We start from the raw sequence: 20,358 nt of genomic DNA, 5'->3' as shown, positions 1-20,358 counted from the left end.
TAAATCATGTTGATTATTAGCAGACACATGAACTATATAGTGCAATAATGGTCAGTTTTAGTTTCAGGTAGACTTTAAGAGTGCATAAGTTTTTGAACTGACTGCATTTGACACTAAGCATGACAAAACTCTGTCAGAGCTGCCGTTTATCTGTGTGTAGCTTTGTAAGTTTTTAATTGTGTGCGAATGATCATAATCCTTTGAGTTTAAACCTGTGCTCATAATCATTAACCCAGCAGAGATTTGGGGTCAACTGAGGTTAGGAAGCGATTGTACTAATGATCCTGCCTGGAGTGTGTGCGCGCCCCTCTGTGTGCTAAATTTAGCCGGAACTGGATTGAAAGCTAGATTAAGGAGGAGAGAAAAGGGATAATCTCACAATCGAAAAATCGGAGTACAAAGAACAAGGGCTCTAATTCCGACAGATTCTGGTTAATTCTTCTGGAGAGGGCAAGCAGCCATGCCCACCTCTTCAAACTGCTGCTGTCTTATTATCGTGACACTGCCTGGGCAGGAGTCTCTTGACGAGGCTTGTTGTGCCAAGAACTTGATTATTCAACCTTGTGGAAGGCCTAAGTGACTCAGCAGGGCTAGAAATAATGTCCCCGCATATCTTGCTGCGAAGAATCTTGTGCTTACTAAGCAATGGTGGGCAGATAGCTGAGTGGTTGGGGCTACTGACTAGCAACTGGAGGGCTGTGGGTTTGATCTCAGCTGGGGATGTGAGTGGGCACCTTATACCAGAGAGCTTCACGTTGCTGCCTTCACAGTGAGAAATGTTATGGTGCCCTTTGTAGCCATTGTGCCCTTGAGCAAGGCACTTAATTCTATGTTTCTCCAGTGCACCACTGTTCCTGTTGCTCCTTCGCTCCTTCTCAATCAGAGAGCCCCTTGAATAAAGAACAGCAAGTTCCCAACGGCCCTACCTCGAATAAATGAGGGATGTTAGAAAAAATAAAATAATGTTCTAAGTGGTAAAGTGTACTGGGCTGTGCTGTTAACACAGTGATGTGAGAATAAAGGAATACTCTAATGTTTTTACCTGAATCTCTCTGTATTATAACCTTGATACCCACAGACAATAATTTCTAAGCATTTTCCTGTGCTCACTTATGGACTTATATGGGCTTATAATAGAAGTCAATGGGCAGTTGCTGAAATCTATGAATAAATGTTTGAAATACATGACGATATACATTTGAAAGTGCAACAGTTACATTCTAACCATACAAAGGGTGGAGCCAAGGGGGATCAAGTGGTGCATTCAACTGATTCCAAAAAACAAAGATCCAAAAAATGTTTAAAAAAACCTTCAATATTATATCACACTGTATCTTTATCATAAGTACATAGTTACTGCCATATAATTTGGGTCTGAATTAGCTTATGAGTAATTCAGTTACATTAATTATTAACCCCTTAAAATCCCAAGCTTATTACATACTAAGGCTTATTATTCAGTGACTACAGGGAGAGCTATTCTTAGGTTATAGCAGTGTGTAATAAAACTCTGGGCCCACCGGCAGGCCTTGGCCATTTAAGTGGTTAATATGATAACCTAAGTGAGTCTAAAATAGTCAAAATGGTCAATATAATTACAAATCACTGGATTCACTTTTCATGGGTGAAATATTAGTATTTATTAAAAGGCTGTAAAGGCATTGTCAGGTTTTGTGTTAAGCATTGGTAGCCTGGGTTGTAGATAGCAACATAAAACTGAAGTGCTTGGCTTTATTTTTCCCAGAATATAGAACATTTAGTTTCAAAAATAATGAGAGAAGGTGGGTCTATGTCTGCTCTAGTTTTCTTCTATTGTATTAGCCATTCACAGGTGGTTAGCTTGATGACTAACAGACAAATGAACTATGCTAGTGCTATCTATCATCACATTTATACCAGGGCCTGAAATGAACACAAATCAAACACCAAGGGCATATTTCTGGCTAGGACTAAAGCTCAGGTCTAATATACTTCAACTGTGTCCTCAATGTAAGTAATAGTAAAAACAAAAAGAGAACAGACAATAATAACACAATAACATGATAAAATCCTGTGTTTGAGTCTGTCGTGTCTGTCATGTCAAATGTATCCAAGTGCACAATGGATTTTACTTAAGTTGTTCCTGTTTTGCTGCTTTCAAAAGCAGGTAGAGTTGCTCTAAGTAGTATCAATCCCAGTGAGTGATCCACTGTGTTTGAGCCAACAACAATGTAGCAAATGTGTTAATTGCTATTTGACTTTGTAAAGTAATGTATGTATATTGAGTTATTAACGTACAAAGACCATCTTTTTGGGCAAACTTAGCTCTCTGAGATGCACACAGTGTAATCTAAATAACAGTAATTGTGTCTGAAAAACTCTCTGTACTCCAGAAATTTAGGGTTGCTCTGATGTATTCTCAGAACTGGTCCAGTATAAATCATGTAGAGGATAGCAGAAGTGGTGGACGAGGATAGGGGAAAAAGCAGGCCCACTTAATTGCTGTGGTTAATAATGTGTAGTAGCATGAGGTCAAACGCTGACATATGTAATATACCCTGTGCTGATGATTAAAAGTTCCACTTATGGGAGAAAAAGGCCCTCCCCTTCTAGTATACTGGCTAAAAAGTTTTTTCCAAAGCTGATCTGAAGTTTTATCAAAACTCCACCCACAGTTATTTGAGCTGATTTCAATTCTTTTACGTTACAACAAACATGATGTGAAATGGGTACAAAGGACAGCAGGAAATGCATTTATTGCAACACATCATATCTCTTATGAAAACAAAGAAAACTTCCTCTAAAGGTGCTCTATCACTTTTAGAGGCAGTGGCAAATAATGTTTATTTATTTGAGCTCGAGCTATGCCTTCACTCTGGAGTTACTAAGTGCAAATAGTAAAAAAGATTTGGCTACTTTACACTTATACTTTAATAGTTATATACAATGAAAACAAAAGAGATAATTGAATTGTTAATTACAGTACAGATATGGAAATTAATAGTCAGCTGAAATTTCAAGATTGTGACAGGCCTGACAGAATTCAGCAACTGTTTACTGTTCTTTTCTAAGTACAGGGAAATGTGTGTGCGGTAACTGAGTGTATTAAGTTAAGCTGGCGTATTCCTTTAAACTGACTGGTTGAATTTCTGAAGCATGAAATTCACCCACTGGATCTAAAAAATAGATCTGAGGCCAGAGCTCTGTTTGTTTAAACTATATCCAAGTGCTTTGACAATTCTGGCGCTTATCAGTGTTTGATACGCAAGCTAAATACAATTTACTGTACATGTAAACAGATATGTCAATCACTGGCCTGGTCCATGTAAGAGGTCCCTGATGTCTTGTTAAATCTCTGGCCCTCTGATGGGGACCATGGCAGACAAGCCTTTGCAGTTAGCTTTCCGACTCTGCCTGCCAATCATGCTTTAGCGCTCAAAACTGCCCTTTTCAAATCCTGTGTAATGTGGAAACATCCTGCCACTTCAGGATCAGAGGGAGACTTAGACTCTCTCTCTCTTTCTCTCTCCCTTCAAGTATGGAGACAGATTTAAAATGCCCTTTTATTGCCGCGTCTCCTTTGAGAAGGAAGCCGGAGTTACAGGGCTAGCATGGTCAACCGGGTTCAACTCCTCCTCGCCTGAATATTACGCTACGCTCGCCTTGTTTATTCTCTGCAGACAGCTACATAGCCGCGGGGACTCAGGGGCCAATAGAGCGGCGTAAATGCTCTGAGTGTTTGAGAACACCGAATCTTTCCCTTTTTTATTTTTGGTTGTTTGTTTGTTTTCTCGTTTATTTATTTCTTTCTCGGCTACGTCGGAAATAGCGCAGAGGGGCCCGCGGTCTGTTAGCGAGCGGCTTTATCTTCCCGCGCAGCAAGTTGTGCGCAGGCAGCGGAGGTGGTGTCCCGTTTCATTGTGAATTAATCAGAACGAATGCTTTGGCCTGGGGGGACGTTCTGGGTGAGGAGACAATGGCACAGCGGGCTCCTCTCCACTCTTTAATTGCGAGCATTTTCCGCGTCCGCTCTCCGTTGGGCGGCCTTTCAAAACAAGCCATTCACAGAGACAGAGAGAGAAAATAGGAAAACAGCAGTCCCGATAAATCACTGCTTGTTACCTCCAGTGAGCCTACAGCTCCCCCTCCACACCCCCCTAGTATAATAGCCTCTTTTCGTAGATGCTGAAACACAGTCTTTATGAAGAGACTCCATGGGGACGCGAATGCAGGATGTCACAAATCAGCATGGGGTTCCCATATGGAACGGACATGGACGGTCATTTCCATTATGTGTAATTAATACAACCCCCTACTAGGAGTGAGCGATACGGCAAAAATATGACATCACGATACTTGAAGACATTTTCACGATACACAATATGTACCATGATATTTATTTATTGTTTTCCTGAATGTAAAGTTGAAACTGACAAAAAAGAATCAGTAATGTTTGAAACAATTGCTATAAAAACTATGCATACAGTGCTTTTTATTCAACGTTTCATACATTGCAATAAAATCCAATTATGCTCCGTTTGTAATCAGACATTCAGTTGGAGTTCTTTAAGTACTGACGATATCCACAATATTCTGACATCATTTATCACAGTAACGATAAAATATCATCATATTGCCCACTGCTAGTCCCTACGACACAGCGGTCATATAGTTATTGTTTATGCAAATTCTTCTCGAGTTCTCTTACAGAATAGGGTTTATTGCTATATCTGGCTCTACTGGCTTAATGTGGAGCACAGAGCAAAAAAAATAATAGGCCTCTCCATACAAAAATTAGGAGAGAATTAGGTTGGTTGGCACAGTGTTAACTTCTGGGTCAGTAGGGGGAAATATAACATGCTGTCTTCACCAGCATTCATCCAGTTTGTCAAGAAATCCAAACAGTACAGTTTGTTCAGGTGGGGACAACATTTTCATTTTTATATGTTAAAACAACAACAAATGTCTCCCTCAGTAAATACATTATAGAAATGTAACAATTCCATGCTGGGAGTGGCAAAAAACCAAAACATCCATCCATCCGTATCCACAAGGCATGTGCAAAATAAATCCCAGAGCAAAGAAATTCCCAGGCACACCATCTTAGGAGAAGTATAAAAAGCCATATGGGCACATTTTTATACATATTGCCATATTTCAATAAAGGCTTTTTATACTTCTCTTAAGATGGTTTGCTTGGGAAATTTTTGGCTCTGGGCTTTATTTTGCACATGCCTTGTAAATGCGGACGGATTTTTTGGTCTTGCCTCTCCCAGCATGGAGCTGTTACTTTGAGTTTGCTGCACTCGTGCCCCAGGAGCACCTGTCTTTTTGCTTCATATTTGTGTCCTCTGCAGCGCTTCTTCATTTTTGTTTTTTCACAATATAGAAATGTTTCAAGAAGAGATACTGAAAACATATAACGTTTGAATGATTTGTGTTACCAGTATTTACGGTGGCTGACACAACTCAATGCAAAGTACATTGAAAATCATGTTGCAAACTCATAAATGTAATGCAAAGAAACATTCATTCAGAAAATTTGAAAATTTTGAAATTTTTGAAAATTTGAAATTTTAGTTACGCTCTGCAGCTCACATTTTCATTGTGTTGTGACTGGCTTTGCAGTTTTCTGAAGTTGCATGTGTTAGCATGTACTTGCACAGTGTTTGTGAGATGTAGCACTGGTGTAGTCATTTTGATGAGTGTTTTCTGACTTTTCAGCTCATTTTTTTTTTATTTTGCAGCATGTTGGATCTTGTTGGCCACCATAAATATTGCAACCGCAATGTAAACTGCAGTTGTTTTCTGAAAGTAAAGGTTCAGGCTTGTTTTTTTTTTCTTTTTTTGACCAATTAGAGCCAAATATCCACATCTTTGGGCTTGAGGCTTGAATGGTAAATGTAATGTACCAGACTCTCAGTTGTCCAGAGCTGCAGACTACCATACCAAATAGTATGTCGAAACTAGTACTCCATCACTACAAGTCTATTCATTAGTATTGTATGTGTAGTAATGTAGTATGCAGTTTTAGACACAGCCTTAGTCGTGGTTGTGATGTCACAGCACGTGGGTTCCAATTGGTCAAACTCACTTACTGCCAGTTTACCAGCTCTGTGTTATCAGGTTAAACGTCCTCACTTTAAACCTGTTAAGGCAAAGTTGTTGATAATATAGGCTATAATACCCACTTTCAGCTATTAGAATTTTCAAATGACAACTTCAACTTTTTCAAAACAATACATTTTTCAGGCCTTCAATCAGCTCTATTTTGCTATAAGATTTGACAGCCAAGAATCAGTAACGCTAGCAAGCTAACAATGAAATAAATACAGAGCTGTGTCCTAATGTGGGTGGGGTTGGTTGGCACATCGATTTGGCGTTTCTTATTATATTTGTACACTGGTCTTAATCAACTCTCAAGATGAAGAAGAAATAACCCCGAATGCAAACTATGTACATTTGACCGCCATTAAATGTTTATAAGTGTGGTTTGGTTTAAATGAATAGCTCTGATCATTTCTATTTGTTACTTTATTTCTTGAAATTATAGCCTTTACAATCCTCCCCACAACATGTGCCAGCTAAACCCATGTTGGGGCTGGTTGGCACAAGTGGGCCACATGAATTTACCTATAAATGCACTAATTCCAGTAATTCCTGAGACATGTGGCAGAAAACTGTGCCAACCAACCCCACTCTACCTTACTCTCAATGAATAAAAGAATGACAATGTAATTACTGTTTATTTGCTGTTGTTATGTGTCAGACAAGTTGATTCTCCCAAGGAATCCTATCTCCACCCGTTAGCATCTAATGTTAACCTAAAGGTTTATGTTATAGTGCTTGTTTAACATTTTAGAATCATAAATATTGAATGTATCAGGGATGCGTCTGAAAATGTTTACCATGGATGAGATGCATTATGAATGAGGAGATAAATAGATGTCAGTGCTGTTTGTGTAATGTTAGAAGTGAACTGGTTAGGTATGTTGTTAGGAAACAGACTCTTTTTTATGAGTAATGGGTGTATAATTTCTCAGCATCTACATTAGTGACCCAATTAAGATTTTTGCCATGGGCTTGTGTGTGATTGTCTCTACCTCTACAATGATGCTAACTTCTGCTAGCGCCCCTATGGGATTCATGTAGTATGTGAATACTAAGCTAACAGCAAGTCACATTAACATATTGACATATTCTGGCTTTTATGCATTAAACTGGACATTAAAAGACTGTAAAAGAAGTTACATATTTTATTTAAAGCTTGTAACAGACAAACACATTAATATATATATTTACTAGGTAGTAATTTTACAGTGACTCCTCAGTAAAGTGTCCTGGCACTGAGGTGCTGCTGTTTTCCATTTCTAACAACTGATTGAAACGCACTGGTCAGGCTGCCACTTGTACTCACACTCAGTGACATATCTAGGACTTTCAGATGGCTGAGTATGATGTTTGACACCCCCCATTGGAAATCAAAATGATTGGTTGATTCAACTGTCGGTTCCTAAATATATTAGAGGTTAGTGTGGGTCATTAGGCCTTCAGTTTCGTTCCTGAAGGCTTAAGCAATGAGAGAGCTTGCTTGGCTGTATCTACTAAAAATCCTGATTGGACAGTTTTCCATTGGATGTTTCAAGAACTCTTTTGTTTCCAACATTCCAAACCAACAAAGCAATGAAATAAGAGTATTTGCAGGAATTGAAATAAAACAAGCATAATAATTATATACAATAAAAAATGACAACTAAAAATTAGAAAGGTTTTTTTAACGTAACAGTATTTTATTTTAGGTTACCCCACAGCAAAAATCCCATTCAAGCTAACGAGAAATTAAAGAACTCGTTTGTTTAGAGACTTTCTAGTTTAAAGTTTGACTTACAGAGCTGGAATTTGTTGTTGTTCTTGTAATAGCATTATGCTAACAGTAGTTGAATCATATTGCACAATATCTAGACCCTATTTGACCATTTACATGCATCTAAAATAAATATCTTTGAAATTAATAACGCGTTCCCCTTTTGCTGAATATGATTTTGGCCAATGTTCTATAAAGCTTGTCCAGCTTGACAATATTTGATACAAAAGAACATTTGTTGATTGGTCAGTTAGTCTTTCAGTAGTAAGATAACTGATGTTACCTGTGTGCCCTCTACAGGGGTAATACTCCAACCCAACCTTCAAAATTTAAATTCAGATCTACTTTTTTCTAATTTGTGGATTTAATTGGGCAATTTACGCAGCTAATTGGCCACTGTGTCACCACACCTGACACCTACATGAGGCAAGGCTGGAAAATCTGCAGCCCCTGCCAATAGGAACTGTGAATTACACATTCCAGCTCCATACATACAGTGTTCTCTGAAAGGTTTATTAGGGCTGGCCATTTTGGGCTGCTGCCTAATGATATGCTTTGAAGCCTGATGTACTCCAGTCCAGTGTCATGCTGCTTCTCATGACATTGCATTATTGATGACCATAGAAATAATGAATTCCCATATATTATTATTTAATACATCAAATGCGTGCTTGAAATACAGACTTTTGGCAGGGTTAGAATGTAATAAGGAGAGCAGATTTAAGTCCTTAACCTCTAGGCTTATTTTCAGTTGTTAATCTGAGACATTATTATTCAGCAGCCACTATGAAACTCTGATGTGTAAGTTATATAGAATGAGATTGAGAAATACATATATATACAGGACATTACTCGGAACTTACAGCTGTTGTGACACTAGTGTTCAGTTACTCAGTTACTCAGTTATGTTCAGTTCACTGCATGCAAGCAATAGCAGCTCTTTTTCTTTTCTAATTAAACAGTTTGATGTCAGGTATAAAATATGATGACTTAAAAATGTATGTTTAGAATCTTTTTAGGTGGTATAAAAGCCTAGTAAAAATCTAGGTATTCCTAGGAAAAAGCCTAGTTAGGCTGCTGAGTTGTGCATCCATCTAAGATTTAGCACTATTGTTAGAAGATGGAGAGTTTGATGCCACACATGATGAAGCCACAGCCATTCTTAGTCCGGAGTTCAAGTAGTTTAACTGGCCTCACCGTCCTTTAATGTAATGCTGGTCAACGCAGGTGTATGTTAGCTAATGTTAGCAGATTGCCAAGCACATTGAGCTGTCCAATGATGTGTTAATGGCAGTTTGAAAAGGTGCAGTGGCTGTGGAAGAAAAAAGAACCAAAGAAAAAAGAAACCAAAGACCTAGTCATCATTATGGTGGTGTGACAGTTCTGCCACTATTAGTCAGGTGCACCCGCAACAAGATTGTAACATTGTAGTTGAGTTTAACCCTCAATTACATTGAGATTGTTTTTACTTTCTTAGTGTTTGGGGTCTTAAAGACCTTAATGATCTAAGAGTAAAATTATAATAATTTCAAGCTTTTTTACGCTTAAATGTTTGAGTTCTTGGTTGTTGTCTAATTAAGACCCAGTAGACAGAACATAATTGAAGCCTCAATCCTCCCTTTTGCCACAAAGGAAGTGTGTGAGAAACATCAGGAAACAGCAAGGAAATGACAAGAGGGAAGTTGCTAAGGGCTTGAATTTTGACAGATTTAAGACGTGCATCTGCTGGAGGTGATGTGAACTGAAACAATGATTAACCCCTCAAATGGACCCGTCAGCAAGTCCAAACATTTATCACACCTCCTCAATCTAAAATTAACTCAGATAGTTTGCATTGCAGTCCATGTATTTACCAAATAATAAGCCTTAGGATGATAGTCGAGGTGATCATTTGGAGGGAGGGACTCCAATGAAATGTGTATGTCTGTCTGTCTGCGCTGTGATGGACTGGCAACCTGTCCAGGGTGTATCCTGCCTTCTGACAGCTGGGATAGGCTCCAGCACCCCACCGCGACCCAGAAGGATAAGCGGTTTAGATGATGGATGGATGGATGGACTCCAATGATTTTTAAAAATTCTACATAATTGAATAATTTAAAGGGAAGCATTCAGAGTGGTTTGATATGATTTCTTTGCAGTCACAGTGATAGTACCCAGGAGTCACAGTGTGTGCAGTGAAATGCAGTTCATTATCAAAAACAACCAGTGAACTTATGTTTTCTGAGTTTTTCTATGTAATGTTGATAAGGGCAAAACGGTGGCAAATCTGGAAGTTAAATTTTCTTTGGGGACTATTTTGCCTTTAAACAAACTGCGTGTACGTATCTGCCAGGGAGATTTTAAAAAGCACATTTGAGGTCAAAATCTTAGCTCATCACTGATCACTCATCATCACTGCTGTGAACAGTTTTGACTCGGTAAGCTTCTTTAGAATGGAGCATTTCACATTAAACCACTCTGAATGACTTTGTTTACCTCTTAATGATTTAATTGTGCATACTTTTTTGAAAAACAAAAGGTGGAATAACACTTTAGGGGGTTACAATTGAGCGATATCTGTTTAGATTATAGAATGTATAGAATGTTTAGATTAAAAACCCTTAAGAAACAATTTTGGTGTGAATTGGCATTGAAAGTTTAAAGGGTTTAAATAGAATAGAATAGAATAGAATAGAATAGATCTGTGGTTCCTATTGCTGAGTCCTTATTGTCTGCCCTACTGTGCTTGAAGCCCAGGTTTAAAGCATTGGTGCAGTAGCTGTTAGGAATTGTTTGAGATGTTTAGAAGCTTCCAGTTTGGCTGGGAGCAGAAGGCTGTTCAGAGTGGCAGGGGAATGTGTTGGAGTGATTATTTGGCCACGTGGAAGCTGCTGGATCTCCTCTCTGACAGACAGCTAGTGGCATGCGGGCCCAGGCGGAGCAGAGATGACCGCGGGCCAGGTCAAGCAAAGAGAGCAACCGAATCTGCACCACACAGCTGGGGATCGGCCATGTGGGGACTGTCCTCACACACATGTGCGAACACACAGTGCTGTTCAAAAGTTTGGAATCACTTGTAACTATCATTTTTTTGGGATTTTGTGCAACAATAAGATACAAATGGTGTAGACTGAAACATTACATACTGCACCTAAAATTATTTTTGTATGCTTTAATTCCAAATTTCAAGCCATGTGAATAAGAAATCAGACAGAAGTAGTTACTCTTAAAAATATGCTGTATAGTTATATTATGCATATGTTCCACCATTTCAAACAATTCCTCACACAGCACTGAGGTGTTTTAAGAATCTATAGACTGATGTTGCCCTATGGCATGCCGCCGGCTCAGTTTAATTATCAACAAGAACAAATAGCCACCTCCGATCGATTCGACTCAGATCAATTCATGCGCAGCCCGAAGAAAGCTGTGCTTCTCAAATGTGTATCGACATAACCAACGACGCTGCCATCTCAGTTACTGAGTCATCTATCTGTCCGTGCCTGATGATGTCATAGCCCGCACCCAGCGCACGCTGGCAGAGTACGCCACCGCCATTCGTCACAAAGCTGTCAGCATCACTGACTATGGATTAGCCCAGTGGCAATGATCCACACGATGGCCCTTATTCATCAAAGTCACATACGGTCAGAGCAGGATGTACAACAGGGCAGTTTTTTATTCACCACTTTAATTTTTTGCTGTTTATGGATGATCAAACTCATTTGTTCAGATGTGTACATTTGAACCTGAAACATGCTTGCTTTGCAATTAAGTATTCAAAGTCAATTTTAATATAATCAATACTAAGTAAAACAATACATCACATACATGGAAATCTAATGGTTAAAATGGTAGATGTATGTAGTTTGAATCTTAGCTCATTAAGAGTAGTAAGTAGGGTATAAATACACAAATCTTTGAGTCTTAAAATATCTCAATGCACTTGCATTTGAAACAGCATTCCGTGACTGGGTAGATCATCATAGAGGACAGCCGTTCATTTGTGAGTTTGCTGAATGCTTCACTTCTGCAGAAACCAATTACATATTCAAACCTCAAGAATTATGATCTATTTAAACCCAAAGCATTAATTGAGATAGTAATAAGCTAAACATACATAAAATCCATAATTTACAGGGTTACATACACTCTCTATTGGGAGGTGGTGAACCCATACATTTTAACTTGAGCAAAAACCACTGAAAAATATTTTTGATTTCTTTTAAACTGAGATTGAGAGGTTATTTATCATAAGTTTCATTTTTAAATAAAAACACTATTAAAAAATTGCTATCTCTCATGGCCACATACTGAGCAGTTGTAGCCCATTGTTTTGAAGTAAATGTGTCCCAGAGTCAGAAAATCAGTATGAAACATTAAGAATTTTCACTACCTAAACACATATTTTCTTCAAGTTAGGTTTCAACTTTCTTGTGTAATAAAAATATTCTGATTTTTTGTTTATACAGCTGTTCAAAGTGTGTTTGCTAGTCATGTACTGGCTAGTGTTTTTGACTTCTGTTGAGTTCTGTTGCTAAAAATTACAGTTTCTAAACATTTGGTGAAGTTTCAGAGGCATCATGTTTTGATAGTGATAGTGTGGACAATTAGTTGAAAAAGCAACTTTGACAAGTATTGCGGTACTTTGATATACAGACACAAAGCCCTACTAGTAGCGCCACATTTAAAACCTACCATCAAAAAATCTGGGTACCATGATTTGTACTGAATGTTTGACATACTGTGCTGCACTAAAACCAACTGAACAGGACAAATTATTTTCTTTTTATAAAAAACATGCAGTTGGTCAGTGTTATTTAAGTACAAGTTTTTTCTTACATTTGTTCTTGAGAAAGATACTAGTCTCTATCAAAAAGTCTACATCAGATTCATGACGTGTTCTTGACTGTGTAGATTCTGTTCTTACCTAAGAACAAATCCTAAATAAGAAAACACTGGTGAACATCAGAATCTTCAAGAAAACTGCGTAAGTGAGTTTTACGAAGACATTTCTTCTTAAGAACAGTTGGTGGATGAGGCCCAATATCCATAATAAAAACTCAGAAATACATATTGTGTAGAACAAAACAAAATGTATCATGATAATAATAAAATATCATCATATTGCCCACCCCAAAGAATACATATATCTGTATTCTGGGACAGCATAGGGCCATAGGAGTATAGGTCTGATTCTGTTTAGTGTGAAAAGGACCTATTTGTGCACTCAGGTGGTCCTCGTCCACTCAGAAAGTTGGATAGCTCTCATTGTAGCTACAGTTGTCTGTTTTTTTGCAAGGTTCTCAGCAACCGTATCACAGGAACAATACAGATGAAATGATAACATTAGCTTGTTCATGACTGTTCACATGGTGTCAGAGATTGCACTGGTCTCTGATGTCATAACTTGTCAACTTGGGTAACACTGAACTTGCGTTACCTGCATGCACCACGTTGTTTACGAGTTCCTCAGAATTCGAATATAAGTCTGAAAGCCATCTGAATGCACTGTAACTAGGCTAACCTTGCAACTGTTTTCAGCTAATGCTGAAGATTCAGCTTCTAGGCTCTCGAGGACACACATAAAGATGCTCATTCTTATGCTAAGGTTGTGCCCATATTAACTGAATATGTGTTCATTTCCATAAAAATGTAATGAGCTCATTTTTTGACCGGATTACACATGCATGTTTTCCCGTCAAAATCCAGCAGAACAACAGAAAACAAGTTCAGAGAGCAGCAAAAGAGCAGTCAACTGTGAAGCGCTCCTCATGGGCAGTTGTGACTCAGATGGCATGACTGTCCACCACCCCACCCCCCAACCCTGTTCTTGTTGTCCAGTGAGAGTGGGAATGCACAGGGGGAAAAAAGGCAGCAGACTTTGTGCTCCACTCACATTAGAAGCCTCGTCTGCTTCTACTGTCGTTCCCTTTTATTCATTTATTCTGCTGTTGATGCAAATGGGTGTTTGAGTCATCGCAAGGCTGAAAGGACAGAATTCACAGTAATTGATTTCAAAGCAATTTGCTGTAATGCCTGTATCGACCACGAGGCCGGCTAACAGCTTTTTGGTTTGTTCCTTTTTTATTTTACCCTTAGAAGAGTTAGAGAGAGCAAGAAAAGAAAAATAATCTAATATTTAGATATTTCCTGATAGAATTTCTGGTAATAACTTTGTGTGGTGCTCAGACTATTAGGTCTATAATTTCCTTATCTAACTGCAGGTAAGGTTGAAAGATGCTCAGCCTTGAAGACACCGTATCCTTGAATGTAATGTCTTTGCTTGAAGTTGCCTTATGCGGTTTGTCTGGGTTTATGTACAAAAAAACAAATTTTCTCTGTGCATTTAGGACTGATATATGTAAACCAGGCTCTATAGAGAACATTTTCATGCAGAGTTTTAATGCACAACTACTGTTTATTTTCTGAATGTAACATATTGGAAAAAATAATAAAACATAAAATATGGCTTGTGCAAAAGTAATGGCACATTTTACATTTTATTTTTTTTACATAGACGTAGTGCAATAAAATCAACAGAAAATGCTGTATTTAGGTTTGAAAATCAACCGAACATTTAATTTGACCAGGGGTGTTCAAACTTTTGCACACGACTCTGTGTAAACATGTTAGTTTTGTTACAACCCCAAAATAATGCATTCAAAACAGCAGATAGGTTTCCATATTTAGGCTGTATGAACCTTGGAGTGAATTGAATGTACTACATCTTCACATCTTAAATCTTCTATTTCTAAATAGTGAGGAAAATTCATTTTTCCTGATATTGGCCCTTTAAATTCTCACTGATTGTGTATGGGAGATATGAATTTCTCATATTTCAGTATATTTCAGGTTTATGTCCTTGTGAAGTAAGAGAAACATGATTTTGATGTCCACCATCCTATCTGCAAACAGATCTGATTGCCTTTAAAACCTCATGAGGTGCCATTCGCTTAAAGGAATTCTTCACCTTAATGCTAACCTTATGCAAAATGCTAACTTGCCCTAAGTAGCTTTCATTTAATGTTAGAATCATTAGCATCTCAGAGGTAACCTCTTCACTGCGATACGTTCAAGGACACTGCAGCTGCCCAAAGAACAGATTAGACTTTGATACAGGGGCACATTGAGACCATGCATTTTAGAGAGGGCAGCCTTGTAGCATTGTTGTTGTTGTTGTTGTTTTTTTTTTTTTTATTTCTTTGTTTGTTTTTATCCAAAAGTCTAAGAGCCCTTGGGTTTGCAGTAAACATAAACCCGGCTAGTTGCAGTAACACTTGATTTCGGCTTTAATGCTACAAAGATGCTCACTTGCTAGCCTTTGCAAGGAACATCAAGGTCGCTACATTTGTTCCAGGGTCGTTGTCCAGATTTTGTATTGCTATAAATACAAAATGACTTGGCAGTGGAATGTACAAATGATTCACTGATGCATCAGTAACATTTGAACAATGAATATTTATGATATTTCATTGCATATCTGTCCATCTGTAGCTTGGGTTTCATGCAGATTATAGCCGCAGAATGTTCTTTTAAATGAAAGAGGTTATTAATGTTATTATAAAGGGGTAATGAGGACAGGCATGTCAAACCTTTGAGACCTGATACTGCCATATCTTGACTGTATTCCCAAATGCAATGACTCCTGATGCTTTACAGTAACTCCCGGATTTTTTTTTGCGGTTGCGTCAAAATTCATGAAATCATTTTTAATTGTGTTTTTGGCATTTTTTTTCAAAAAAGCTGATGTTTTTAAAAGTCTGTTCCCCATTTATCCCCTGTGTATTTTTCTCCTGTTGTTGACAGTAGGAGCCAACACATACAATCAAGGCGATGATTTCACCAATAATGAGGGTGGCGAAGATGAAGGTATTTTTTCTGTCTTTTTTCCTTTTTTTTCCCCTCAAAAACAACAAAGACTTGACAAAAGCCTGACTCATGCATGAGAACGAAACCTATAGATCTTTTTCTTTTGGTAGCTTAATTTGGTTTGGGTTTTTTTTTCCCCTTTTTTTCCTCCCCTGGAGGTGCTTCTGCATCTCTTTGCTCTTTTTTTTTCATTAATTTTTAACCTCTTTCCTCTTTGGAGATATTTAGCACAGAGTCGGAGGGCTGTGTAAAGAAATCATTCGTATATGTGTAAAGAAAAAAAGAAGAAGAAGGTCAGTGTTCAACTATGAGCACAACATAAATATATATCTCTAAAAAAATTCCCGTTAGCATTATGCTGGTTTTCACTTCGACACTCCCTTCCCCCGGTGCTGCAAAGTGAAAGATGTTCCACTGAGAAGTCTGCATGCCTTTTCTCTTTACTTCCTCAGAGAAATGATTACAGTCATGTTGCCCTTACTTTCTCTTTTTTACGTTATGTATTGTTTTTTTTTGTTTTTTTTCTTTCTTTCATTGCTCGGTGAAGCATGAACACTAACCTGTGTTGTTTTGACAATGGGAGATCTGTTCATTTGTAACTCCTGCCACAATCCCTGTACTATAAACAATTTTTTTGGCCTGTAATATTAATGGCCTGCTTCTTTGCATGGCAGTACACTTGGACAAATGGCATATTTGGGCAGCAGTAGTGATTCTAGGAGAAAAAAAAAAAAAAGAATGTTAAAGTGGTTCAGTGAGTGCGGTCTAGTTTTTAGATTTCATCACCGTACCATGGAGGCTTGTTTGCTAATGATGACGGGAGATAACTCACATGGAGACTGAGGATGTGCATGAAATACAGTCCTTTCTGTGAATATTTAATGTTGGAAATAGGACAGTCGCCGAGGGAAGATAAGAGTGAAACATGTTTTGACTGACTTTTAGTGTTTAAATATGGGTTGGCTGTTTTTAGATGGTAAACAGGTGGTTTACGTCAGCTTTTGAGTCATCTGAGTGTCATTCTCTTAAAAATAAAGGTGGCTTCTGAGTGGTGCCACCATCTAAGCATTGGCATATCATTGGAAGATCACTGGGATTCCAAGAGTCCAAGAGAGCATAAGTGGCCTCGGTCTCTCTGGGTGGGGATTGGCCCTCCCTCTTCACCACCACTGAGCATATTGCTAGCCAATGCAGGCGTCTGTTAGCTGACGTAACAGATTTGGCAGTTAGTGGTCTCCAGTGAGTGTGCTGAGCTGTCCAAAGATGTTGGCTTGGCAGCAGTTTGAAAAGATGTGGTGGCCCTTCCTAAGACCTGGAGGGATGCATGCTGGCCTCCACCCACCCAGCTTGATAGCATCGTGTGATAAGAGGAGACCTAGCTAGCAGGAGGAATTGGGAATTACTAATTTGGGGAGATTTTTTATTTTATTTTTTTTTTTTAAAGGACCAAAAATGGGTTTTGGACTTCTTTTGGAACAATGCCAGAGGAAAACCACTTTTCTTTTCCTAAAGAACCTACCAATGGCTGGTTCTTTACGGAAACCATTTAAATGGGAGGTTTTTTAATGTAAAGAACCTCCACATGATGTAAAAGTTCAATATTAATTAAAGAAACTGAAAAAGCCAAAAACCAGTTTCCTGTCAAAGCCAAAAACCATCCACGAGCCATGTATGGACCTTTATTTTTAAAAGTGTAGTATAATATGATGTTATAATTTATTATACGTTATTCTTTTCTTCATGTTTTCCAACTGGGTCTAGGAAATTGCAACTAAATGAGAGCAGAAATGAGAGAGAACGGTGTGGTTTATTTATCACATGATGAATATCTGCATTTTTGAGGCTTGCTACCTTCTCATGTGGTATCACAATATATGATAAGGCATTCTATAACTAAAGCTTGCTCCTGTAATAAATCTGACTGAAGGATGCTCTATCTCCAGAATCACATATCTGCCATTCTGCTGCGCTCTGCTATGATGACTGAAAAACAATTCTTCTTCTGGGCGTTTCTTGGAGACAGGGGAAAAATAAAAAGCTTGAAAACCCTACACTATCCCCCTGACAGGATAATCAAAGCCACAGCAATGTTTTAACCCACAGTATCTTGTTGATGAAAATCAACCAGACAAGCATGCAAGAGTTATTGTGCTACAGAAAAAAAAGAAAATACAGAGAAATCCCAGCATTAGGGTAAAACAGCAGCGAGGCGGCCGGGTGCCGACGGCTGGTCTTCATTGCTCTGGAGAGATGGCGGCGGGAGTTTTGCAGAAGGGCACAATCGATGCAGGCTGACTGCGTGCACATCTGCAGTGGCGATGAATTACTCGTTCTGGCTCCCTCGAGGCTGTACCTTCACCATATAGAGCTCCATTGCAGAACAGAGAGAGTCTCAGTAAATGGAAGAGATACTCCAGCAGCTACACAACTCACCCACAGGGTCTAGGCTTATGCTCTTTAAAATAAGGGAATGATAAAGGGTTCCTTGGAGCTATGTCATAGAAGAACCACTCTTGGAGGTTCGTCATTATGTGGAGAACCTCCATATAAGGTAAAGGTTCTACACACTCTTAAAAACTAAATGTTTCTGATTGGTTCTTGGCTTAGATGTATCATATAGAATTTTCCTTTTATCCATCCATCCATCTTCTAAACCGCTTATCCTTCTGGGTCGCGGTGGAATTTACCTTTTAGTGGATGATTATTTAAGTAAGCGTTTTTGTAAATGAGATGTTTTGAGTGTGAAGAACCTCCATGTGATGACAAATTTCTGTAACTTTCATCTATGTCAAGAACTATTCAGAAACATTTAGAGAGGTTCTTCTATGGCATCGCTCCTTTATTTTTAAGTGTGTGAAAACTCCTTGACCCTCTTTGTTTCGATTTTCTTTTGTTTTGTTTGTCAAAAACTATACTTCTATTGAGAAATGTATGTCGGTAATAAAGCCCTTGCTTGAGAATTAGCGACAAAAGGAGGGCTCATTGGAGAGCTAACGAACGAAGGGATCCCTCCTTGTCAGACCCGTTGTAATTGGTTTACATGCATATTGAATGTGAAGCCTAAGGCCTTAGCTTTAACGGTTATTAGAAGGTGACGTTGAATGCTCAGTTTGAGACATCAATAGAAGTTATGCTGTCTGTCCAGGGGCCATGCTTGACTCCTCTTTCATGGCACCATGAAATCTGACTTTTTATTCGTATGCAATGGCAGCAATTACCCTTTCGACTGAAGGATTATGAAGGACATTAATGCATATGACACAGTTGACTCACCTGCTGGAAGGTCTAAAAGCTTTACAACTGCTACACTGTCACAGTTACCACTAAAACAAAGACAGCATTGAATTTTCTTGATTCAAAAGTGTGCATCATTTACACATTAATCAAACATATCATGAACATTTTGTATTTTAACTTATTAATTTTTGGCAATAATTGGCTTATCTCTGCTCCTACACATTTCTACTGTTGCTAAACTGAACATGCTTTACAGAACATTGACAAAAATTGGATTCAGCCTAATGAGAAATTGTGGCACTGAGTTTTAGTAAAATACATACATTTAGAGTGGGTTAATAATAGGGCTGATCAAAATCAACATCAAGACCAAGCCTGAAGGGGGCATGATCAAGTCCAAAATTGGTAGAGACCGAGTCAAGATTGAGACCCAAAAAAATCAAGGCCTCTTCAAGACCATCCCTTAACTAGTCTTTAACTGCTTTCAGTCCATATTTCTTTGTCTTCTCGAGTTGTTTTAATCATTTAAAAGTGACACAATATACACTTGTGTTTGATTTAGCAAATGTCAGTCCATAGATCTCCCTCAACCATTGTCCGGCATAATCTGCTGAAGGTAATGGCTTTAAAAGCCATTTAAAAGATGTATTTAAATGATCAAGCTATAGTCATATCAACATGTAACAACATAGAGTATTAGCAGCTAGGCTTCAGCCAGCTCTACTGCAGATGGTTTGATGGGTAAAATTAGGAAAATGACGTATTACATATATTATTAAGTCCAAGACAAGTTGGAGTCAACAGTAAACGCGTGTATGTGTTGTGGGCTGGAGGTTACAGAACCAACCTTGTGACCGGAAGGTCGCCGGTTTGATCCCCTGAGCTGACAGTACCTGACTGAAGTGCCTTTGAGCAAGGGACGTAACCCCCAACTGCTCCCCGGGTGCTATGGTTAGGGCTGCCCACCACTCTGGGCAAGTGTGCTCACTGCCCCCTAATGTGTGTGCATTCACTAGTGTGTATGCGGGTGTTTCACTGCACACCTGGGTTAAAATGCAGAGGTGAAATTTCCCCGTTGTGGGGAAATAAAGGTAACTTAAGATGCCTGTTTTCAGTTAGCTGCAAAAGCATTCAGCTCAGACGCATAGGAAACTGAACATTTTGTAATTTCTGATTTGATTGAATAGAATTTTTGTCAACATTCTGTAAAGTAACCCCAAAACAGTACCTATGACAGAACGTATTTGTGGGCAGAGCAGGACAGTTCCATTGCTTAAGTCTTCAAATCTGGACCAAGATTTTGTAATCACTAGTAGTTGATCTGTTGATGTAACTGACTGGCCAGCTAGTGTCATAACCACCAGTGATTACAAAATTCAGGACCAGAACTGGTCCCAGTGTATAAAATCCAGGACCAGGAGCTGGTC

General features: G+C 38.6%; 1 protein-coding gene across 2 annotated transcripts in view; it reads left to right on the top strand.

Annotated features, from left to right (window-relative positions):
- The window catches only part of nlgn4xa (neuroligin 4 X-linked a), a 122,610-nt gene that overhangs the window by 8,335 nt on the left and 93,917 nt on the right, over positions 1–20,358 (top strand). The window contains exon 3 of one of the 2 annotated variants that reach the window (XM_036563566.1): positions 15,630–15,694. The exons of the other annotated variant lie outside the window; for it this stretch is intronic. Coding sequence (XP_036419459.1) covers positions 15,630–15,694 — 65 coding nt within the window. The remainder of the gene's footprint in view (positions 1–15,629; positions 15,695–20,358) is intronic. 2 annotated transcript variants of the gene reach the window in all.

The sequence above is a fragment of the Colossoma macropomum genome, unplaced genomic scaffold, assembly GCF_904425465.1.
Source record: "Colossoma macropomum unplaced genomic scaffold, Colossoma_macropomum, whole genome shotgun sequence".
Taxonomy (NCBI): domain Eukaryota; kingdom Metazoa; phylum Chordata; class Actinopteri; order Characiformes; family Serrasalmidae; genus Colossoma; species Colossoma macropomum.
This window is presented reverse-complemented; position numbering and strand designations above follow the sequence as displayed.